At 38.5% G+C, this 26,141-nt stretch overlaps 1 protein-coding gene across 1 annotated transcript in view; it reads right to left on the minus strand.

The window, feature by feature from the left end:
• Positions 1 to 26,141, minus strand: part of LRP2 (LDL receptor related protein 2) — a 188,309-nt gene that overhangs the window by 133,614 nt on the left and 28,554 nt on the right. Inside the window, exons 2-4 of the mRNA XM_012781883.3 lie at positions 18,674 to 18,781; positions 16,736 to 16,858; positions 11,026 to 11,142 (exon numbers count right to left, since the gene is read on the minus strand). Of these exons, the coding sequence (XP_012637337.2) occupies positions 11,026 to 11,142; positions 16,736 to 16,858; positions 18,674 to 18,781 (348 nt within the window). The remainder of the gene's footprint in view (positions 1 to 11,025; positions 11,143 to 16,735; positions 16,859 to 18,673; positions 18,782 to 26,141) is intronic.

Genomic DNA, 26,141 nt, shown 5'->3' on the forward strand with positions numbered 1-26,141 from the left:
ACATAGATAGTGAATCTCTCTCTCAATCAGCAGGGGACCCCTTTCAGTCCCTGCACACTTTCTGATCTTTTCTGTGCACAGTAACCCTGAGGTGTGTACTCATAAGAAAGATCGCACCGAACTCCACTAAATACTGAAAATATTAAGAAATCTGTTTCCAAATGGCTTTCCCCCTATGAAGGCCAACACAGAGAAAACAGGTTCAAGTTGTTCACACTGAGCAAAGCAAGAAAATAATGCATTCTACTTCTCTTGCTAAAAATATTAATTCATGATTTTCAATCTACCCCCAGAACACAGGAAGTCACAATCCTTTGAACTTCCAATTAGGAGATATCTAAAATCTTATTTGTTGGTTTATTTGCTTGGGAAGCCTGAGTCTAAGCTTAAAAATGTTTTCCCATTGAGCAAATTCATCATGTGGTTGAAATGTCCTGCAGGACCTCAAGTATAGGGAAAGTGCGGTATGGGAGGAGACCATATACCAGAACATCAAGAAAACTCTTCCTTCTGAAGTTTGTGTTAGTGGAAGATCAACAAATATCTATTAACTAAGCCCCAGGCCTTTAAGGTTTATCTAAAATAAAAATATGAAAATACCCTTCCTCATACCACTCCTTCCTTCTCCCTTCTTTGTTTTTTCCCAGTTCCAAATGACACATGTTCCATCGGAAGCTGCTACACAAAATGCACGCAAGATTTTTAAAAAAATTTTTCCTGCAAATGATTTGGTAGGGAGCAAGAAAGTTTCATGCTATGGTTCCGTTTACATTATCAGAGAGGAAGGTGTAGAAAGTAGTTGGAGGACTTTGTAGATGAATAGAAATCATTTACAGCATTGTAAATACCAATATAAAACGCTCTTCTTTATTACCTTGATGTGAAGACTGTAAATACATTTTATTCTCACAGTTTGACAAAATGGCCAAAAAGAACATAGAAATGAAGACAAATTATTATAGAGAAAGAGAAGGCATCTCAAAGGTAGTTTAAGAAACTTAAGCTTGGCCGGGCGTGGTGGCTCACGCTTGTAATCTTAGCACTCTGGGAGGGTGAGGCGGGAGGATTGCTCGAGATCAGGAGTTTGAAACCAGCCTGAGCAAGAGTGAGACCCCGTCTCTACTATAAATAGAAAGAAATTAATTGGCCAACTAATATATATAGAAAAAATTAGCCAGGCATGGTGGTGCATGCCTGTAGTCCCAGCTACTCGGGAGGCTGAGGCAGAAGGATCACTTAAGCCCAGGAGTTTGAGGTTGCTGTGAGCTAGGCTGACTCCATGGCACTCACTCTAGCCTGGGCAACAGAGCGAGACTCTGTCTCAAAAAAAAAAAAAAAAAAAAAGAAGTTACTCATACAAGGTCCTAGAGTCATCTTTTTAAGTTACTCTATATTATTCACTCCAAGATAGGTTAATCCAGTCAAAGCAATGATTTGCCAGAAGAAGTTGATCAATTTGGCCACCAGCACTTTCTTGTGAGTCCCACTCACAAAGTTAAGGAAGAAATAATCATCAATAATGTATAATGAATACTATGTGCCAGCAACAGGTCAAAGTACTCACTATGTATAAAATCATTTCGTTCTTGTCACAGTAATTGTGGTAGATACCACAATTACTCCCACTTTGTAGATGAAGAGCCTGAGGGACAGAGGCTAAGGAATTTGAAAAGGGTCACACAACTGGTAAAGTTGAATAGCCAGAATACAAATTCAAGCACTCTGGCACCACAACTCATGTTATTAACCACAACAGATATAACTATCATTTATAGGCTTCAAACTGAGTAATAGGAAGAAGTGAAAAATTACTGAAGAATGCAATTGAATGATATGGGACTAGAAAAATTTTAAAAGAGAGTATGAAAAGAAAACTCAGTAACCCAAGGGAGGGGGGGAAAGGGTTTCTTCCAATCAGTTTCCCGTTCACTTTCAGAAGTAGGGAGAAGTGAAGCCAACTCTGGGTTCCTGCAATTTAACCTGATATAATCTAGGAATTCTAGGAAGTCCTATGCTAGCAAACATAGCTTTCCAGTAGGAATACCAAAACAAACAGGAGAGTCAATACCAAAAAAATGACCATAAAGTAGCAAGGACCATACCCACTCCTCACACCCCCAGTGTTGGTCAATTTCAAGTCCCCGAAGCGGCTGCCACCATGGACTAGCTGCCAGAGACAGCGGTAATATACAAGAGAATAAACAGAGGAGCATTTCCCACCTCTTTCCAGAAATAATTTGAAGTGGCTTTAATAAAAATCTATACATAATCAGATTTATAAAATTCAGTGCCTTGTAAAGAGAAAGAAAATATGTATGGTCACCCTGCCAAGCGCTAGTAGAATCGAACTAACCTCAAGTTTGGTCTGAATAGCTTTCTGGAAGCCAAAGCCAAAAGGGAAACACATGTTATCTGGTTTTTCTAACCCCTCTCTCTTTTGTACTAGCTGGGTCTTAAGCACCAAATTCCTATGTCGTCTCCCTCTGCAGTGACTGGATCTTAGACCTAAATTAAAAATGTGCCTAATAGAAAAATAAATAGATAAGTAAATAAAGAAAAAGAAATGTGCCTAATGGAGACCAGCCTTCTTCTGGTCTCCATTAAACACATTCCTAATGGAAGGCTGCTCCAAGGATTCTGGGTCTATAGATCCTGTCTTCCAATACACAGGGCAAGAGAGCTAAAGGATATCACAGTTCTTTCTTAAAATATAATAATAAAAAAATCTCACATAAGGTCTAATACCAAAGCGACTGAGCAACTAGAAGGAAAAATGAGCATTAAATGCTCCAAGGAATAGAGAAAAGAAGCAAAATGCCTCCTCGTGGGTGAACAGATGTTTATAGTGTGCACAATATCTAGTGGTACTGGTTCTAACTGGAAGGAGTTACGGGGCCAGTATTTAGGGCCAAATAACACCTTGGTCCCATTCCTCTCTTCTTTAGGGTTACTCCCAGGGAATCCTCTGGGCAGAACAAGCTGATGAAGTCTAACCAAAGAGATAAGAAGAAGACAAGCTGCACCCCAGGATTATGAGAGTGGCCACTTCTCAATCACTAGAAACCATGTGGCTCAGGCCTCCTGCTCGTCACCTGGCCCCAAGTCATTTGAATAGTCATCAGCAAAGCACTGATGCCAGGAACCAGTTATCGTACAGAGTGCAGCCTTCCTTGTAGTCAGAATTCCATTCTATTCAACATATATTTACTGAAATATGACTTCCTAGATACTATGCTAAGAATGGAATAAGAAGGAAAACAAAATTACAAGTGGAGTAGAAATCCCCACAGCTTTTTCTTAAGCAATTCATTCAAAAATAACTGCTGCACATCTATAGATGCGCTAGGTACTAAATATAAAGCAATGAAATAAAATCCCTGCTTTCATGAAACTCACATTCTGTGTGGAAGAGTGGCAAGACAGATGTTAAAGTAAATGACCATAGGAAAAAATGCTACAAAAATAGAGCAGAGTAAAATGATAAAGAGTGACAGCAGGGAATGGTTCCATGATAGGGTGATATTTGAATAACCATTAGGTTTAACCAATGGCAGTGACTGGTGGCATTGACAAGAAAATATCAGGGGATTTGCAGAGAGGAAGGACTGTTTTCAGAGGGTTCAAGAAAAGAAAGGAGGAGAGTAAATGGCAACAGTCTTTAAAGACAACTCTATGAAACTTTGTTATAAAAGGGAGCCAAGTAACTAACAGCAGACAGGGATCTTTGCAAAGATGGGGGGTATTTATATGTGTGGATGATGGAGACTAAATAAAAAGAGATTTTTCTCTCTTTCCTCCATATCTTAGGGCTCTGAATCCCATCTCAACTGTGAGAATCCTGCAAAGGTGTGTGATGTGACACATCAGATGGAGTCCCTTGGAGGGTCCCCCATTCCTTCTTTCTGGCTTCAAATGGAGAGAGGACAGAAGAGGAGCTGCGTGTGAAGAACATGTTCTGTATGAGCCCTCGCGGCCACAGAATGACTTTAGCCATCTTCTGTATTCCCCTCCAACTGCTCCCACAGTTGGAGTTTTAGCAGTTAGAGATATAAAGGAAAATGTTTAAATTCTAAAGAACAGAAAGTCAATAGAAATAAAACTTCAGGGACAAAGCAGCCCCAGTTGCCAGCAGACCAAATACTGCTGATTACCGGCAAGAAAGCCTTCATTGTAACAGGGATTTGACCCTTTCTTTGGCATTCCTAAGTAACAAAGGAGAAGTGCTGCAAACCAACCATAATTAGCAATAGTTTTACCCACACCAAAATCATTCTAATAGGGTAGTCAATAAAATAATCTTTTTACTTCACAGGAAAAAAAGCTGTACTATTTTTGAGCAACTGAAAGTCACTTCAATATATTAATTGAATGACCCATAATTGGGGCATTGTTCTGATGTTTATCTTGGACTCTGCATGAGTGGTTTTTCCTTGATGCTAATCCCATTAGAAGTAAAATGGACTGCAGTTTTGAATCTCTGTTCCTTAAAAAATAATAATAATAATTGACAAGCTGTTTAATATCAGGTACTGTTTTATAGATGGCCAGATTGAATAATAAAATAACTTAGGAAAAAATGAGATTTTACTTGTTTCACAGCTTTTTAAAATATATGTGTGTGTGTGTATATATATATATATGTATTCAGAAATATTTCTCAAGCTGTAGAATAGTCCAAAATACCTAGCATATAAGGACACAGCAGACAAAAAGACCAAATGCAATAAGAATCTGTCATAATATATCAAATGTATCTCAAAAATAATCTTTTTATTGGGACCTTAATACCTGTTCCTCCCTCACCATCTCATCCATTCTCTCACCTCCTCTCTCCCTGCCTCCTGGAAAGGACTCTTACACACTATTCTTTGTTCTGTAAAGGAATGCCTGGAATGGACACAAGGTGCTCTGTCCTAGAGCTCAATGTCTTGATTTTAGAAGCTTGAAAGGGTAGAGACTATAACCTAGGTATCTAGTCCAACAGGCCGAACTACAAACTATAGGGTCAAGCTCCCTGATCCTTTCAAATATTGGGAACAAAAAATTTAAGTCCTTCTTTTGAGCTTTTCCAACATCTATTACTATATTTAGATGGTTTCCAGGTACCTAATATATTAAGACCCATTCCTATAGACAACCTGATTTCTGAGAAATAGAAAGACAAAAGTTGCATTCATAGGCTGATTCTAAGTTTGTCCACAAGTAATGATTTCCATGCAACACAACTTTGGAAACAATAGGAGAAAGTGTCATGTCTCATGAAGGTGATTTCCAGCCAAGCCTCACTTAATCCTTGATCATGTGGAAACAGTCTAATTTAAAGCAACTGGCAACAGCTGCTAATGTATCTAAAGTGACATTTAAAATAGCTAAGTACCAGTAAGTGCCAGTAACTAAATGGATCTTAGCAATGATCATCAATGGCTGCTAACATCACAAAGAAACAGCTAGACATTATGTGCCTACTAATAGAAATATACAGGTTTATATAAAAAGTATTCTTGCCACCCCCCTTAGAGGGGTAGGATGATTTTGTTCCCAGAGGACATCTGACAATGGCTGTAGACTTTGTCAAAACTGGAAAGTTCTACTGGCGTCTAGTGGATAGAGACCAGGGATCCTGTTAGATATTCTACAATGGACAAGAAAGAATTGTCCAGCCCCAAATGTCATTGGTGCCAAAGTTGAAAACCCTCTCTAGAGGATGGCTTGAGGCCTGAGGATCACTTGAGGTCAGGAGTTTGAGACCTGCCTGAGCAAGAGTGAGAACCTGTCTTTACTGAAAATGGAAAAAATTAGACAGGCGTGGTGGTGTGCACCTGTAGCCCTAGGTACTCAGGAGGCTGAGGCAGGAGGATCTCTTGAGCCCAGGAGTTTGCTACTAATTTCCAGGAAATACAGAGGACAAAGAACATGTAAAGGACATCAGGGGATACAATGAGCAAAATCTAGACTGTAGGAAACTCCAAGATGTGCAAGGTTGTTGTTTTATTTTTGTTTTAAACATAAATTCTACTTTATTATTAATCAAATCACTGAAGAGGAGTTTGGAAATGAGATGCATTAGAGGAGATCATGGGTAAAAGATCCCAAGAGTTCTTATGCATCAGCACAGGGTGGAGAAATGGAGAAGGGGGTGGCTTAAGTGATAGCATTCCAAATGAACAGTGTATGACACATAGGCAGGTGCCTCAACTGATAAAGGCCACAAAGCTCAAGAGCTATCACTATAAGCATTTCTTGCTCATATGAATTCCAGTGTGGGTTTTGTTTTGTTTTGAGACAGGGTCTCCTTCTGTTGCCTGGGCTAGAGTGCAGTGGTTATGATCATACCTATTGCAACAGCAAACTCCTGGGATTATAGGAGTGAATGCACCCATTCCACTTTTTTGACAAAAAAATTGCAAGGGGCAAAACATAAAAAAAATTTTTTTTAATCCTACAAATTGAGAGGTTTAAGAGACAAATCAACTAACTCAAAAATAAAGATTTTATTTGGATTTTGATTCAAATAATCAAACTATAAAAATAATAACAATTGGGAAATTTTAAAAAGTGACTGGATCTGATTATTTTTTTAAAGTTTTTAAATTTCCAGGTGTGATAATGATATTCTCGTTATGTTTTAGACCTTGTGTTTTAGAGATAAATACTAAAATATTTACAGATGAAATTATACAATGTTTAAGAACTATTTCAAAATAATGGGGGGAGAGTAAAGGGATGTAGATAAAACAAAATTAGCTATGAGTTGATACTTGAACTGAACAATGAGTATGAAGGTGTTCAGTACACAATTCACTGTTTCTGTTAAATATGTTAAGAACTTCCATAATAAAAACCTTTAAGCAATAATATTTAAAAAGAATAAAACAGCTAAGTAAATTTTAGGCAAAAATACTTTATAAACTTCCATTGCTGGACAGGCATGGCTCACACCTGTAATCCTAGAACTATGGGAGGATGAATTGAGGCCAGGAGTTGGAGGTTACAGTGAGCTATGATGACATCACTGCACTCTAGCCCAGATGACAGAGGGAGATCCCATTTCAAAAAAAAAAGTCCATTGCTCATTGCTATGGAAAAGTATTCTGAGAGCATCACATACACTTTAGACCTAGATTAAAATCTTGGCCTCTCCACTGCTGCATCTTGGTAATATCTACAGTCTGTGTAAAGAGGAGATGGTCACCACACTTACCTAGCAGTACTGATGTGAGAAGTGCCTAAGACAAGTGACTGGTGTTGGGTGAATGGTAACTCCCTTTCCCACTTTCACAAGAGCTTGAAACAAAGAGGGAAAACAAAATGCACCCCCCCACACACCCCATGTTGCATACTGGCACTTTTCTAAGGACTTTGATCCAGGCCATTCATTTCCTTCTTGCATGTATCTGACTGGGAGCAGATCAAAGCACTAACAAAGAGGTATGAAGATTCTCTTCCTAATTTCCTCTGATTTGTGAGATTTGTTTTTCACCCACCCCATAAATAAAACATAGCATAAGCAAACAAAGTAGAGGAAAATAAGAAAGACTGTCTCATTGCAAAACCTCTAACATGTGTGACATTCATTTTAGGGCCACAATATGCCCTGAAAGGATCATGACTTGTATGATTCCAGAAACAATGAGCTATAAATGTGGCTCTTTTTCCTTAATGAATTCTTATTTCACTGACCACTTGTACTTCAAAAATTTTCAATAAAAATACCGATTAAAAATTCCTGCCCAGATGATTTATATAGCTCACTTCTTTTCCTTCATTCCCTTTTATAACAGCTACTTGCATGCTTACATCTTGCCAGGTTTTTTTCCGGAAGACCCATTGGCAAAGTTGTGAGGCAGTTGTACTAGTGACTTTAGACTTGGCTGCAGGGTGTTCACATGGAAAAAATCCAAACAGTCTGTTTCAGCTGCTTTTTGTTTTCCCAAAGTAGCATTTCATTCAGTTCCATTGCATTTGCAATAAAGCGCTCATTTTTATCTACTTGTAAATAAGGGATAAAGACACAGATTGTTGGCTGGTGGCACAGGCCTCTGGTGCTCTCTTAAACTTGCACAAGGTAGGACTTTCTCCATCTATAAAGTCCTTCATGAAGAGCAATCGCCACACTTGGAACCAGAAGGCAGGTTAAGCCCTACCTCTGCCATACAACCTTGAAAAGGTCACTCTACCCTTTTAAGTTTTAGGTTCTTTATTCATAAGAGAGTAAATAATGCCTACCTTGTTGTCCTCATTGAGGAACCTAAGAGTAGCAACTAGAATTTATACAATGCTTTGAAATTTAGAAAGTGCTACAAAATACAAGATATGATTTATTATTAATCAAGAATATTTTCTTCATTTGCCTCAGTGAATGAGGAACCTGCTGTTTCGTTACAAAGTACTGAAAGGAGAATCCTTGACTCATAAACTTGCTACTTTGTGGCATCCAGACACACACACTAGCATCTCTAAACTCGCCAGTGTTGAGTCTAAATTCTCTGCATAATTTCCAAAGTGAAGGAAAACCAAACTGCAGACATCAAGAACTCTGCTAGGGAATGGGAGACAAAGAAAAATAGCACAGACCCTTCTCTCAAAGAAAAATAACATACAAGAGGAAAAAGCATTGGAGGAGAATGTTGTTTTTAAAAATGTACCAGGGGGCGGGACGCAGTGGCTCACACCTGGTGGATCCCTCAAGATCAGGAGTTTGAAACCAGCCTGAGCGAGACCTTGCCTCTACTAAAAATAGAAAGAAACTAATTGACCAACTAAAAATATATATACAAAAAATTAGCTGGGCATGGTGGCACATGCCTGTAGTCCCAGCTACTCGGGAGGCTGAGGCAGGAGGATTGGTTGAACCCAGGAGATTGAGGTTGCTATGAGCTAGGCTGACGCCACAGAACTCACTCTAGCCTGAGCAACAAGTGAGAGTCTGTCTCAAAAAATAAAATAAAATAAAAATAATAATGTACCAGGTAACAGCAGTATGGCTACAGCATGAGTCTTAGCCTTTTTAGGCACAGGTCTTTTCTTCTTCCATATACAAGTATTTCTTCCATTAACAGTACAGTCTGAACAGTACAGTGACTAGGAACAATTTGTTCACCATAACTAATTTATGTTAGCTTCCACTTTGGGGATGGCACCATATTGGGAAGTTTATCAACATTTACAGAAGATAGTTCTTTCATCAGAAAGAATATAATATACCATTTGGCTCAAAGGAAAGAATTTACGGATATCCCAGAGAAATAAAATTAAATCAAAATTATAAAACAGAGGAGGTGTCCCATGACAACAGACTAAAACTTAAATCTTCAGTTGTAAACATAATAACTGAGAAGTTTATGATCAAGGTTTCTAAGGCACACAAAATCTGTTAGCCAATTACTAGAATACTGGAATAACTCCTTGAAGTTTGAAATATAAATTTAAGAGAAAATAAAGGACAGTCCATGATGAAACACATATACAACAGTGGTCCCATAAGGTTATAACACAATATCTTTACTATACCTTTTCTATGTTTAGATGTGTTTCGATATGCAAATACTTACCATTGTGCTACAATTGCTCATAGTATTCAGTACAATAACATGCTGTTCTGGTTTTGTAGCCTAAGAGCAATAGGCTGTACCATATAGCCTAGTAGGCTACACCACCTAGTTTGTGTAAATACACTCTATGGTGTTCACACAACAAAACTACCTAAGAACAAGACCCCAACATTACTTGATGAATGTACCTTTATGAAGCACATAGTAAACTTATGAAGTCACTTAAAAACAAGGAAGTTCTAGATAAATTCATAAATGATAGATATATAAGAGCTTTTAAGAGACACTAGGTATGTCTGAGATTAAAGACAGAATTAGGCCAGCCACAGTTGCCCACATCTGTAATTCCAGTAGTTTGGGAGGCTGAGGTGAGAAAATTGCTTGAGACCAGGAGTTCAAGACCAGCCTGAGCAACATAGCAAGACCCTGCCCCTACAAAAAAAAAATCTTAATTAGCTGGGCATGGTGGTGCACATCTGTAGTCCCAGCTACTCAGGAGGCTGAGGCAAAAGGATCCCTTGAGCCCTGGAGTTGGAGGTTACAAAGAGCTATGATTGTGCCACTGCACCCCAAGGTAGGCAACAGAGCAAGATCCTGTCTCAAAAAATAAAAGGGAAAAACAAAAAACAGAATTACATGGACTATAGCAGCAGGCCCCAACCTTTTTGGCACCAGGGACTGGTTTCATGGAAGTCAATTCTTCCACAGGCTGTGAGGGGTTGGGGAGTCATGGGTCCGGGAGAGGTGGTGCAAAGCTCAGGCAGTGATACAGGCCCACTTCCTAACGGGCCATGGACCGGTACTAGGCCGTGGTCTGGGGTTTAGGGACTGCAGGAATATAGGACTGACCCAGCCAACTAATTCGTATATTCTTGTTAAGCCTATTAAATCTCAAGACAGACTGATTACTATTTATTTGCTAGTACATAATATACCAAGATTGTACTTTCTTATTTCAGTATGGTAATATTTATACATTATACATAGAGTATTGTGACTTACACGCACAGTTACAAACTGACACCATATGTTGCCATTATAGGGAAAGCCATTTATAACACTTTTCCAAAGGTAATCTGGAAAATGTTGAGTCCACAAGAGCAGAAAAACTAATAAGGAATTTGACATAGAAACTTACCATTGCAGTGTAATAAAAGTTAAAATTGACCAAACTGGATTTCATACTAAATATATTCAATAATCTTTTTGGATTTTATGTTAATGTTAAAAGTGATTTACTTCAGGAAGTACAGAGACTTGATGTGCTAAGGCAGAACACACTCACAATGTCTCATTAAAAATAGACTCTTATCAGAACATCACCCCTAATCCACAAAAGAATCTGCCGAGAGATTTCAATAACAAGAGGTGTATTGTAGGCATTTCTGTCCATCAACAAATCTAACAAATTGATTAAAATGCCGAAGGGACAAGGGGGAAACCAAATACAGTGAAAAGACTGAAATAGACTCACGGCAGTCTTTCTCGTCAGTTCCATCTGAGCAGTCTTGGACATGGTCGCACCTGTATTCTTTTGGGATACACTGACCGTCGGAGCATGTCATTTGGCGACTCGAACATGTTTTCCCAGCTATGAAGGGGAAAAAAATATTATTTAATTTATAATTACTGTCAGACACTGACTAATCTACTGACATTTACCAAATATTAATGAGGATATTGAAAAGCATAAAGTTCATGGGAACACAAGGTCAAGTACCCAGCTGCCACCAAGCTGTGCTTGCAATGCCAAAATATAATATTATCAGAATTTCCACAAAATACCATCAACACTCAAGCATATTAGTGCAGACAACTACATTATCAACATGTGTTAAGAATACAATATACTGGGCAACACAGTGAGACTCTGTCTCAAAAAAAAAAAAGAATATAATATATATTGAAAAGCTAGAGATGAATAAAATAAAAATTTTGCAGATACAGGTATTAACCAAGGGTCAGTAAGGTTCCCCTCATTGATATCCTTATATAAACAAAAAGAAAATATACCAAAGGATTAAGAGCTGAGTGGTGGTAATGAGTAATTCAGTTTTTTCTATATAGTTTCCTCTAGTATACACTGACCATGTGTCAATTTTATAAACACAAAAAAATTTTTTAAGCTATCCTGATTTTATCATATATTGATTCATATAGGTGAAAGCCTGGCATCAGCAATTCATCAAATTTGCCTCTGGATGAAACAGATAAAATCAAATGAATTGATGCCCACAAGCATACATAAAAGCCATTCTGTAAATCTGAGGCAAGAATGACCATGACTTGGTAACATTATCTTATCATGGGATTTTTTTAGAAAATGTTCACATACAAAGAAAAGCATTTGGGGAAAATATGATCCTATAAAATGAATATAATCCTCTAAGGTAAGAAAAAAGTTTCCCCTTGAATTTTTAGAGCTAGTGCCTAGTAAAGATACTTAGGTTCAGCAAAACGTACTTTTCTGATGACAATAGATGCCATCAGAATTTAGCAAGAAAAACCTTCTTAAAAGAAAAGTAGACAATGATAGCTTTAGAGTCGGTACTTGAAAATTCAAATATAAAAAGTTTATTATGTAATAAGATATAAAAAATATTAACCATATTACTACCCTTCTCCATGCTTAAGTGATTATATCTTTCTTGTCACGTTTTTCCTTCCGTTTAATAAAATTATTTCATTTTGAATGTGTCATGTAATTGTTCAACAGCTAACAAAATTTTTCTAGTCAGCCTATTTCTGACATGTTGCAGTATGATTTCATATTTTCCACTGGTATCTTACATCTATGGGTTAAATTTTACTTCTATTAATAAAGGCAGAATAGATTTTTCTAGAAGGCACTTAAATGTCTGAATTCTGCCCATAGCAGAGATCAAATTTTTTCTGAATAAGGTTAAAAAGATAAATACTTCCTCACTGATTTTCCATATACTGCCAATTTCCACATGAAATTAAAGAACTTTCTTTTAGTTCTGAAAAGGCAAGTCTTGAGTAGTTTTAAACAAAATAAGAAAATAAATTAAATCAGGGGCCAGTATTATTTCAACTACTTCAACTTTCTTCTTAAAGTCAAGCCCAAATAATTCTTTATTTTATGCTTAAGATTTCAAAGAGTTTATGAGGGAGCAATTAAAAGCTCATTGAAACATAGAGAAAGATTATATAGTTCCATCAACCAATCTAATCCTGGGATTCATTTATTCATTCAATAGATACACAAACATCTATTGAGTACCTACTATGTACCACAGAGTATACCAACATGGGAATCTTAAGATGAGAAGGGCACAATCCCCACCTTCAATGAGTAAACAGTCTTCTGGGGGAGACTGTAGGAAATAATTAGAAAACACTTATGAAAGTGGATTATAGACACCCAAGAATCACGGAAACATCAAGGAGGGGCGCCTAATTCACTCTGGGATAAGAGTATGGACAGGACAGTTTACTTGACGGGGTGACATCTCCCCTTGGTCTTAGAGAAGTAGCAGTCAGGGAGGCCAAAAGGAAAGGACGGTCCAGCAGGAAGCAGCCAGCATTCAGGCATCAAGCATAGAGGCAGGAGGCTGGGACCCAGCATGGTATGCCCAAGCACTGCTGTCCCCAAAAGGGACATTTCAAGGCACGAAAGGAAAGTGACAGACATGGGGAGAAGGCACCAGCCACATCATGGAGGCCACTGTAAACCGTGTTAGGTAGTTGGAACTTTCTCCTGGAGGTGATGGAGAGCTACCCAACGCTCTGAGACAGATCAGCATCGGTGTCAGGGAGAGCCCTGGGAGGTACAGGATAAGCCAGGGAGGCCAGTCCAGACGAGGGATGTTGGCACCAAATAAGGGATGTTGGCAGTGGGAGCATAAACAGAAAAGAAGGGATGACCTTTGGAAATGTTTATAATGCAAATAGGCAGGAGTTGGTGAGTAAATGTGGGCATTGAAGGAGAGGAAAGAACCAAGAATGATTTCCAAGTTTCTAGGGTGGGTGCCTGGGGGATTGTGACATCCTTCTCATGCCAATTGATTATATCTTTCATGTCACTTGCAGCAATCTTTCTTTTTCATCTAATAAAATACTTTCATTATGCAATATGTTTTATGAAATTTAACAAGTGAAAGAGCCTCAATCTGCCTATTGCTGATAGTTTGAGTCTGATTTTGGATTTTCTGCCAATACTTTCCAGTGGGATAAATGCTATTTCTATTAATAAGGTAAAACATGTAGACAAGCAAATATAGAAGAAAAGGCCAGCACAAGGAGCACCTTGAGTTTTAGGCACCTTGGAGATGCCTCTTGTGTATTCAGCTGCCAACAGGTGAATACAACAGGAAGCTGAATACACAAGACTGATATGGGCAAGAACTCTGAGTTCTAAGCATAGACTTGGATCTTATCAGCCCACAGGCTACTGAAATCACAGAATGGCAAGATTATTCTGCAAGAGTGGACTGCTCAGGACAGGGTTCCGAGCAATGCCAACAGTAAAGGGCTGAGTAGAAGAGGAAAACAAAATGGAATGACTAAAGCAGTTAAGAAGAGAGCTGGGACATTAGGGGGTCACAGTGAAAACAGAGTAGTGTCAGGGAGGCGGGGATGACCACCAGAGTTAAGTGCAAAAGAAAGATCCATCCAGCATAAAAAGGAAAGAAAAGTTCCCATGGGGTTTGGCGATCAGGAGTTCTCTGGTGATCTTGTGAGCATAGTGGTAGCATATTTTGTCTGTGGTCAAAAGATATCTAATAAAGAATTTTTTATTATTAAAAAATTATTAAATCCATACTCATTTAAAATGGTATGTAACACTGCTGTTAAATAACTGCTATAAACTAATCTCCAGTCTCTTTTCCCAAGTAGTTGTTCTTAGTAGTTCCATCATCTGCCAGAGGATCATTTCTAATAATAACAAACCTCAGCTTTCTTCCCACTCTGTGTGGGGAGTAAAGGAAAATGCAACAAAAGTGGCCTATTTAATGAAAATATGAATAACCCATCATTCAGCATGCACTTAGCATCTACTTATTAAGAACCTACTCACTGGCTGACAGAACGCCAGGCCTTGCGAATGCAAAGCTGAATAAAGCACAGTCACTGATCTCCAGAGACTCACAATCTAGCCCTATTCTGTTCCCCCTGAGCACCTGCTTTCTGCAGGTCACCCACCCCTTCCCCTAGGACCTTTGAGAGGCCAACCAGAAAGATTTCCTAGAAAGGAGGAATTCTTCCTGCCCCCTACTGTGCCTGGCACTTTTCCTTCCTTCCCTCAGCACTTCTGAATCATTACCCCCAAATCCCTCTTCCAGATGTGGCCCTCGCCTTTTGTCACTTCACCTCGAATCCTGACTGGATATGCCATGCCCGTGTGTGGCCTGTCCATGTCTTCCTCAGGACTGCCATTTGTCACCATCAACCCTTCCACAGCCCTACATAGCTGGCTGGTTTCCCCTTAACCACATTACCAAGGATCACCATCCCTCTGTTGCTGGCAGACCCCACAGCCATCCCTGATGGGCCCCAACAGGATACTTAATTACACAGACTTTATTGTAGATTTAAATCAAAGCCAAACTCATGGGCATTTTCAAAATTTCTATTCACTTTCTCAAAAGACCCTAAGCATCCCATGGCCCAACTGAAAAGAGTTCACACTCTATATTGAACTCAAAAGTCCTGAGCTAAATTCCCAGTCTTTTATGAACACATCCAGGACCCACTGAAATTCCATGGACGTTCTACTGTCAGCATCTAAAGACTAAACAAGTTTCCATATGATGCAGCCATCTGTTTCTTCTTTGATCTTGGTGGACAATGACTATGTGAAAACTCTAACAAGATATCCGCTAACTGGCACAGAGTGGGGATAAATGTCCATAATTTGTGCAATGTGCGTTTAATGAAGCAGAGCGTGGTGAGGCTCAAAGATGAATGACACACGGGTCAGAGTCAGACTCTTCCAGAGGGCAACCGGGATCCAGAGCCTGAGCTACTCATTCTGGCCTGGTACCTTCTCTTCAGCGGCCACCTGGGTCCAGCCTAGACTTGGAGAGGTTTTTGGAGGTCGGGTTGTTTATTTTGGTTTTGGTTTTATATATTTTTTAAAAAACCACTGGGGCAGGATATTGATGTTCTCTCTTTTAGATGTTGAAAACTGTATTATGGGGATGTAAAATTCAAGACTGCAGAAGCTTTTATGCAATCAAGACAAGTCAATAGGATAGATTTGATAAAGCAGAAAAGAGAGGAAAACTTGGATAATGTGATTGAGCTGAGAATTAATCAACCCTACAACAATCCTACAGTAAGGCTTCTTATGATGTGAGGTAATAAATCCCCTTTTGTTTAACTTTGAGTTGTGTTTCTCTTTCTTCCAAAAACATCCACATTGATACATGAATGATTTTAAATTATACAAATATCCTTAACAGAGAAAGCAATAGAATCATGCACATGGTAGACAAATTGCTCACCTGTTGCCATCTCATATTTACCCAATATTGCTCTCTTACCTAAAATTATTTTCAAAAGCATTAAAATACTCTTGGGGAGAGGCAAGAGAAGGGAGGGGACTGGGTGAGAATATAAAGAGAAAAAATAAATAAAAACACTCTTCCAGTTTGATCCCAAAGAAATCAGAATTTAAGGGTTTCTTCCAGGTTACTGTCCAAACCCCCTCAATGTCCAGGAATGCAGCAGTTACCATGAGCCACTTCATTGCTACTATTTTCTTTCTTGCTACAGTTCATCCTATGGTGGGTGTAGAAGCAGTCACTGTAGTAACCACCTAGAATGCTTCCAACAAACCTACCTACTTCCACTCAATCTGGAAGAAGAGAGTCTAATTAGTACTGGGATGGAAGAGGTGATAGGTGTGAATGCAAAATATACAAGAGCAGAAGAACTCATCCAACTGCCAATCACACAAATGATGACTCCCACTTTTACATACAATAAATATTTTGTTTCTTTCTTGAGTATAATATAATATAAATTAAATACTGGGAACCTATCCCATTTCCAAATTGCATTCACACTTTCAATATCATCTAACCCCTGAACAAGATTGCTGGCATAGGATAGGTTCCCCTGTCATTTATGGCACCGCTCTGCATTTATAAAGAATTATCCCATTGTGTGTAACCTGTCTGTGACAGGTGGGGTTTTAGGTGTCTCCAAACACTTACGGCAATTCTGATGTTCATCGGAGCCATCGTCACAGTCCTGATCTTCATCACACACCCAGGAGTCAGGGATGCAATTCCCATCACTCTGACATCTGAAATAGCCCGTATGGCAGGATGTAGGAGCTAGAGGAAACCAAAAAGGACTATTTGTGGCAAACATTCACCCCATCACACCAGCAAGCAATGCTTGTTTCAGAAGAATCTATGTCAACTCCTGGTCAATTTATTTGAAGGCAAATAGTAAACAACCCTTATACTAGAGTCTCTGGACTTAATCAGAGTTTATTGCCAAATAACATCAGCAATGGTATCACAACAAACTGATAATCCAAATATAAAAACACAGAGAATAAAACAGCCCAAACACACATACATACAACTTTATGAAAAAATATTAAATTAAAATTTTAATGTAAGTAAAAAAAAAAATCAACCATGAGTTACTGTCAAATTATTTTTTTACAATAACTAATAGTAAAGCATCATATGAACTGGAAAATCCATGAGATTTAGAAGACCCAGAATCAAATAGTTATTATTTCCATAATTTGCTAGCTATAGGCTCTTTGACAGGTTCTCTGAATCTCAATACATGCATCATAAAATGAGGACTATACTTATCTCATGGTTTGTTGTAAAAAATAAATTAAATAACAAATGTGAAAGTGCCATGTAATGTTAGTTGCTATCACTATTGTCATTGGTATTATTGTTGTGATTAATGTTATAGGTCAATAAAATGTAAAACAGGGAATAATCTATGAAGAGTTATTGATATTCCTTTATCCCAGAATTCTTGCCCTTTTGCTCCTATTGTTTAACCAAGAATGAACTCAGTGAACCCCAAGGAAGCAAATAGATAGCACGTGATCATGTCTCTACAAATCTAGCTGTTCCCTTGCTCAAGGTGCTCCACAAACTAGCAGCATCAGCATCAACTGGTAGCTGGTAGAAATGCAGAATCTAAGGTCACACTTCAAACATATGGAATCAAAATTTGCACTTGAATAAGCGTGCAGGTGTTCCCTTTGTGCATGAAAGCTTGAGAAGCACTGTATAGGACCTATCCCTTACCCAGCCTCCCACTTTCAAATGCATCATCATCTAAACAATACACCCAAGTTTGACTGTTCTGGTGTGCCACTGGATGGCCAAGAATACAAAATAAAATTAATTTTTTCAGCTGCTTTGCTGGTGTTTGGATGATAACCCTTCTCTGTTCACCTATCAGAATTGGTAAAATTACGATGGTATGATTGATCACCGATGGCAAGTGGGGAAGAGCAATGGACTTAGGGCTGGGATTTGTGCATGGACTCACCAACTGTGAGGCCTTTGATAAATGACTTAACTTCTCTAAGTCTCAGTGTCTGATCTGAAACTTACCTCAAAAATTGATGAAAGAACTAAATGAACAAATGTGAAAATGATTTGATAATTAGTTAAATTTTGTTTAAATTGATGAAAGAACTAAATGAACAAATGTATGTGAAAATGATTTTATAATTAGTTAAATTTTGTCTGTGCTTGTTGGTGCACAAAATTCACAAAGTATCAGAAATAGAAGCTTCAGAAAATTGTGCCCAAATTTGTTTACATATCATTCATTTCATATCAAGGTCATGGTCAAGGGACAGGGTGAGACAGAAACTGGCATGAATTGAACCCCTACCTCAGAAGGAGTTTAAACAACAACTAACACCAACAGTTCTGTGTTCAACCACACAGATCTCAAAAGACTGGGCTCGGGCCTATCAATAAAGGTACAGCTCTTTGTTATCGCTGAAATCACCGTGAAACACTTATGTCCTTCAAAATAAAGCTTAGTGGGAGCTCTCTGAACCTTCACTGGTACAGAGTGCTGCCCAAGTCAAAACAAAAACAACAACAACAACAACAACAACAAAATAGAGCTTAGCCTGTCCCCTCCTCACTTACTGCAGCCATTTTCATCTGAGTCATCCCCGCAGTCACTGGTCCCATCACACCTCCAGGATACAGGGATACAATGTCCATTTCCACAGCGAAATTGCTCACTGTTACATCCTGTAACAAGCAATAGAAAGACATTTTTTAAAAAAATGCTTCACAGAAATTACACAAATTTTTGATAAAAATGAAAAATTATTCAGCTTATTTAGTAATCAAAGGAATGAAAATTATAAAATTACAAAAACATTTTCATAATAATAATACAAAAATATTTGTTTGGGCTGGGCAAGGTGGCTTATGCCTAGCACTTTCGGAGGCTGAAGTTGGAGGATCACTTGAGACCAAACCCTGTCTCCACAAAAAAAATATATAACAATTAGCCAGGCATGGTGGCACCCGCCTGTAATCCCAGCTACTCGGGAGGCTGAAGTTGGAGGATCACTTGAACACAGGAGTTCAAGGCTGCAGTGAGCTATGACACTGCTCTGGAGCAACAGAGCAAGAACTCATCTCATGAAGTGTGTTTGGAAGTCTGCAGGAAGAAGATCATTTTCATACAAAGTTGATTAAAGTGCACCTTGAGGTAACCGATTTGGAAAGCAATTTGACATACACCTTGCTTTTTAAAAATGTTTATTCTTTAACTTAGTACTTTTACTTCTAAGGTTTTTTTCCCTAAGGAATTAGCCAGAGAACTAGACAAAGATGTAGTACAAAGATTTTCATCACAGCATTATTTATAATAAAGGAAACTGCAAACCTCCTAAATGTACAATAATAAGAAAAGGGTTAAATTCTTATATCTATATATTGATATACTAGAAACTTAAGAAAATGAGTATGAAGAAATTCTAAATATTTGGAGAGATATTTATAATATAATGTAAAAAAGACAAGGATGCAAATTCTTACTTACAACAGAGTTACATATGCAAAAAAAGAGAAGTATAAAAAAGACCAGAATGTTAACAGTGGTTATCTCTGATTAATATCATGAGTAACTTTTCATTTGCTTGACTGTGCTTTTTTGAGTTTCCCATTTTATATTTGTTTGAAGTGACTTTTTATTACTAAGTCCTATATAGCAAGTTATGGCCCTTGATTCTGAGACTCAGACCAATATTTTGGCTTTTATTTTTTGAAACTAATTTCTAAGTTGCCAGATCTATAAGCTCATCTCTACAAACAAATTTTTTTTAAACAAAAGAGTCAAAAAGACAAAATCTCTGCAGCCAACCAGTGTGTACAAACTTGGTACCAAAGGCTGCCACATTCCCAAGTGGCAGTGATATCCCCTAGTGATACTAGAAGGAGAATAAACTTCAACAAGTTTATTTCATTGCACAAATATATCCTGTGATTGTCCTGGGTCTCCCGAGGGGACTAATGTGGCAGTTGGAAATCCTCCAAGCTTCCCCAAATATCCCTCCAAGCTTCCCCAAATATCCTCTGGCCAGTGACCTTCCCAAGCATTACGTGCCAAACAGAAAATTTTTTAAAAGAGAGAGGCCAACACCAGCCCAACTTGGAGAAGACTCAAAATTATTCTTTCACAAACCCAAAAAATAAAGGGGTAATTTTCAGAGTTGGAAGAATAATTGTATTTTCCCCATGGATTTAAGCACTTTTTGGCTAATTAACCCCAAATTAGGTAAATATACAAATCAATTACCTACTCTTAAAATAAATAAACAATGTGCTATCCTGACTTGTGTAAATGCAGGAATATCAACAGCATGACATAAACATAGTTAAGTGATCTATTCCTAGGGTATATAGGCTACTTTTTTCATGGAATGTTCAAATCTGATTGTCTGGAAGTGACATCCTGATTTATAATGTATGCTGCAAATGGTCAGAAACTTCCCTTGGCTAAATGGTGGTACCGAGTGGTACAGGAGTACGTACACCCAAATACCTTCTATAGACTAATGCATGATGGTGGTTGGTGGTGCAGGTCTGGGGTTGGTGGTGCAGGTCTCTTATCAACTACCTTTAAAACACAACAACCTCCCTTGCAAAAATGCCCCTAAGGAATGTACAAATTCACTCTGGAATCCCAGAACTTCTCATTGGATTTCGTTCTACAAAGCAATATTTCCATGGGAGATTAGAGGCTTTGGAGGTTTAGCTATTAACACAACATATAGTAAATCACTTTTATCAATTAGGTCTATTGTTAGTAATCCAACGTAATACATTTATAAGTTCAGTATATGTGTCTCCCTAAGTTTCTAATAATTTCTGGCTGAAAAAATATAACAATCAAAGAACAGACCACTTACAGAGAGTTTCATGTTGCTATGGGGAGAAGAAAAGCATAAACTTAGAAACTGAGTATTTAGAAGAAAATTCTCAGAATATACTGCCTGCTTTGAAAATATACATACTTAATGCTATTCATTAAGCAACTTTTATTACAAGTCAAATTTTGAGAGGTTTTTTGTTTGTTTTTGCTAAAAACCAGTTAAACACATCATGAAAGGCACAAAATATACAGACCCAAAAGTCATTTTTTTAAAAACACTTCAAAGTTAATAGTTTAAAATCATACAAAAAATGAAACTGATGGGAAATGTTGCAATTAAGTAACATTTTCTAGGTAGTGATTTTCGCATTTGATCTCCCAATCACTCCATTATCTAAAGTAATATATCAAATTCAATGTACTCGATTTATCAACAGATCCATGATAATTCATTTGTCAAATTCACCTTTTCAATGCCTGTTACAACTCCCAGATGACTATTGTTTGGAAATATCTCTCTAGAAAAAACAAACTGATACTTTATCATTGCTGGGTGACCTGCCAGCAATTAGTCAAAATGCTTCACTGGAGTCAGAAGCTTGTCATTCATTCTCTTATAAAGAGAATATGCGATGTTTCAAAACAAACAGCTAGTGAAAAGGTCTAGGTTAGATCTGATAATGATTGCAGGTGTCCCTGACTTCAACTGGTCTGTATGCACTTTATTTTCTGTTTTGTTTTAAATAAGTAGTAGCCTTTACTCAAAAGCCCTCCAAAGGTTACTGGATATTATCCATCCTTTATTGTTTAATTATTTGAAGAAAAACAAAAAGGGGGGGGGGATAATTTCATATGGTGGAGCCACCTACCTACAGAATTCAAGGAAGGAAAAAAAATGTAGATTTCTCTCCCTCTGGTAGAACAAGCTTTAAAACTTTGTTCAACAGAGTCTCTAAACATCCATAGTCAAGCAATCCAGTTTTAACCAAGAGGAAATATTGCAAACAATCACTTATGTAACTTAAAACATTTTCCCTCTAATAAAAACCCAGGAGGAAAACATAATAATCCATACTGAAATAGGCCAGGCCCGGTGGCTGACGCCTGTAATCCTAGCTCTCTGGGAGGCCGAGAGGTCAGGAGTTCGAAACCAGCCTGAGCAAGAGCGAGACGCCGTCTCTACTATAAATAGAAATTAATTTGCCAACTAATATATATAGAAAAAATTAGCTGGGCATGGTGGCACATGCCTGTAGTCCCAGCTACTCGGGAGGCTGAGGCAGGATTGCTTGAGCCCAGGAGTTTCAGGTTGCTGTGAGCTAGACTGATGCCACGGCACTCACTCTAGTCTGGGCAATAAAGTGAGACTCTGTCTCAAAAAAAAAAAAAAAAGAACCACATCTCCCTAGCACTAGCCCCTGCCTTTCCCATGAATCAAAATAGATGGTGCAAAGATGAAAAAAATACTATCCTATTTGCCAACATTAGCTCATTTAATCCTCCTTACAACTCTATGAGACAGATACCATTATTCTGAACATTTTATAAATAAAGAATTTGAGGCACAGAGCAGTTCAGTAACCTGCCCAATATCCAACAGCAAATATGTGCAAAGCAAAGATTTGAAGCCAACAGAGCTGGTTCCGCCATCATAGCAGTGTACCACTGCTCTATATTCCCTTTGGCCAAAAAATGAAAATGTTTATTCCACTAAATGCAATAATAAATGAGTTCATTAATTGGGCTAATATGGAATCTGTATAGCTCACATACTTGAGTCGGAGAAGAAAGAGTAGTCTACTTGTGAAACACTCTTGAACTTAGGAAAAATTGCGACAATCAAAAGCAACGCAAGAAATTTTGAAGAAAAGAATTTCAATCTCTTCACAAATATTTATATTAAGGCATAGGGATAAACTTGTTTTCCAACCTTATAGAGTCCAGGGCTAGGAGGAGCAAAAAAACAAAAAAAGAGTAATACCTTCTTCAGAGTCATATCCCACACTTCGTGATATAAGTGCTGGACTAAGAATGTGTTAAGACAAGATACTAGAGTAACAGTGCCCAGAGCAGGGGATATCACTGGACTGAGAACACCCCATTTATAGCCTGTAGCACAGTGCTGGGCACTTGTGGGATGGCTAATGCACATACAAGTACATCAGGGAATGAAGATTCCTCTTTGTAAAACTCAGTCTCTTAAGACCATTATGTATCAGAGATATATAAAACGACCAGAACAAACAATGCGAATTTAAATAGGAATTTACAGTCTCAAATCCATAGACAGAAAAATGAAACCTGGAATAATTTGAAATAAGAGGAATATCCAGGAGTCTAAAAAAGAACAGAGAGAATAATGTTGAATTATATTAACATCAGTTTCATTCTTTTATCTTTTCCTTTTAAGAGTTTCTTTTCTTTTCCATGAATTCTCCTCTTAGAAGAGAAAGGCATGTGGTAGTCAACGGTACTTTGTCCAACGTAGACAGAGTAAGGTAATTTCTATGGCAAATCCTATTTCCCTGCTAGATCTTCTTTATATTACACATACGGGTCTTTCCAAGCACTCAGTCTACCTGAGAAGATACATGGTCTACCTGAAAAGCTACAACTGACCTTGGGAGGGAAATAACACTGTAAACTAGAGTGATCAGAAGTCTTCATGAAGAATAGGATTACACTGGGTCTTTGTGGATGAGCAGGACTTGGGTGGGTGAACAGGGGAACCAGGCTTTGTGTGCAGGGTTGAAACAACTGGACAGAAGCCCAGCATGAGTGTGTGTCTAATAAGCTGGCCTCCAATGGTCCGAGCAGATGAAACATCTTGGAGCATAGTAGACAACAAGGCTAGGAAGATGGAGGAAAGTAAACTCTGACTGCCAAGCAGGAGTGACAATATCAAACGGGTGTGAGAGTGGTCACTGTGCCAATAACTGTGTTAAAACTAAAGGTTGTTAGCTGGGCGCAGTGGCTCACGTCTGTAATCCTAGCACTCTGGGAGGCCGAGGCGGGAGGAACGCTTGAGGTCAGGATTCGACACCAGCCTGAGCAAGAGCAAGACCCCGTCTCTACTAAAAATAGAAATTACATGGACAACTAAAAATATATAAAAAATTAGCCAGGCATGGTGGCGCATGCCTGTAGTCCCAGCTACTCGGGAGGCTGAGGCAGTAGGATTGCTTGAGCCCAGGGGTTTGAGGTTGCTGTGAGCTAGGCTGACACCATAGCACTCTAGCCCGGGCAACAGAGTGAGACTCTGTCTCAAAAAAAATAAAAAATAAACTACTGGTTGTTCTGGACAGGTGCAAGCCTGAACTAGCACACATGCTTTGGCCATGAGAAAAGCTTAGAACTCACTTCAATCCCTAGAACCTCTACCCGAGCACAAGCCCAATAAGCAGGCTGGTGGGTGGTTTACCAAGAGGCTGCTCGCAGAGATGGATCTTAACTGGCAGCCCCTACAGTTGACTCAGACCTGAGCCAAAGCAGCTCCACTTGCAGGGAAAATTGCCAACAGGTTCCACAGGGCATCACCAACAACATCCTAGCAACCATTCCCCACCATCCTCTCCAAGCTGAACGTGCCTGAGTGTCCAGCCCACAGAAGTCAGCTCAAGATAGTTGATCTCAAAGATTATTTAACTATTTGCTCAGCAATTACAATAACGTATCTTTTCAATGACCAAAAGCCAAGAGAATGGGATGCATTATTAGAGTAGCCTCTCACTTCTAAGAAATGAGAAACTTAAGTTGGCACCATTTGTAACAGAACTACTCTTCTCCATTTCCATTTAAACGAGGTACTGGCCCTTTCTTCCCTTCCTCACAGTCTCTTACATCCCACTTATTTTTCAGAGAGCACCTGCCTGCCTACAACCAGGCTGTCAGTCAGCATTAGAGCATTATAAACAAAGCCACACACTTCTCAGAGGTTCTTGAAAGGATGCTATTAGAATTTAGGGTGGGACGATTACTCATCATTTTGCGTGACTATCCAGGGCAAAGTGCCCTCACCATAGTGAAAACAAAAAACATTTCTACATACGTGCAAATACCCCTCGAGAATGGCAGTACCACCCTCAGGAGAAAACAACATAGAATCTCTAAGCAGCTAGGACTGTCAGAGCTCAAAGCACCTTAACCCACATGAAAGAGATCATCTAAGAAAACCCCTATAATAAATTCTTCCCTTCTAAAGATAATAAAATTTCTTAAACAGCAATCCGACTCCTTCTCACCCATCAATAAGAGGACCGAGGATTGGGCAATATCACACTGCAGCTGCTTGTACCAGCAACTTGCAATGAACTCTCCTGGGAGTGTGATAAAGAATCTAACTTCCAGGGAGGCCTGCTTCTCCCTGGAATGTTCCACAATGCAACCACGGGCTTAGTGTCCAACAGGAGGAAGGGCACTCCAGAAAAAAACAAACGAACATCTAAAATTCTCAACGAGTTCTTCATTAATGCAAAGGATCATTACCACAGAAAACAAATTCGTAAACACATCTACTTTATGGTGCAACCTTTTCCCATCTGGTTAGCTGTCAGAAAAAATAACAATAATTTCTTCAAATGTCCTCTCCCCACACTCAACCACATGCACTCACAAAAATAAAAATATAAATTGACAGTCACTTAAATGCCCAAAACATTCCAAAGAATCTCTAAGTTTTTACCAAAAACACTCAGCAATGAAAACTTCCTACTAGCCAGAACTGAGGCACTGAAACTGTATTTGTTTCAGTGCTACTCTTTTCTGTACTTCCCCTACATAATTCACACAGTGCTTTCTCTACCAGCTAGGACTAAGGTTCCTATGCAGGTACTCCCCTATACTCGGAGGAAAACTAAGCACAAGACCTTCTCTCCTGCCCTCTCCCACCCCTACTTGGAACTAACTGGTTACTTACATTTTTAATGGAAAAAGAGATAGGATGTTGAAAAGAATGCTATCCAAGCAGAAGAAAATTTAAGATAGTCTGTCTGCCTGGGTAAGTAAGTACCCAATGAATCAAACTACTTAAGAGTAAAATGCCCTTCAGCACTTAATGATTTAATATACCCTGTAAAAAACTATAAATCACCCCCCATTTAAGAGCTGATTTCTAATCCCAATCACCCAAAGGATTCCTATATATGGCTTCTTGATTAGCAATATAAATTATTGGAAAATGGTTGAATGGAATCAAACATTAAAAATTGAATTGACACTCATGAGAAA

This window comes from Microcebus murinus, chromosome 8, assembly GCF_040939455.1.
Source record: "Microcebus murinus isolate Inina chromosome 8, M.murinus_Inina_mat1.0, whole genome shotgun sequence".
Taxonomy (NCBI): Eukaryota; Metazoa; Chordata; class Mammalia; order Primates; family Cheirogaleidae; genus Microcebus; species Microcebus murinus.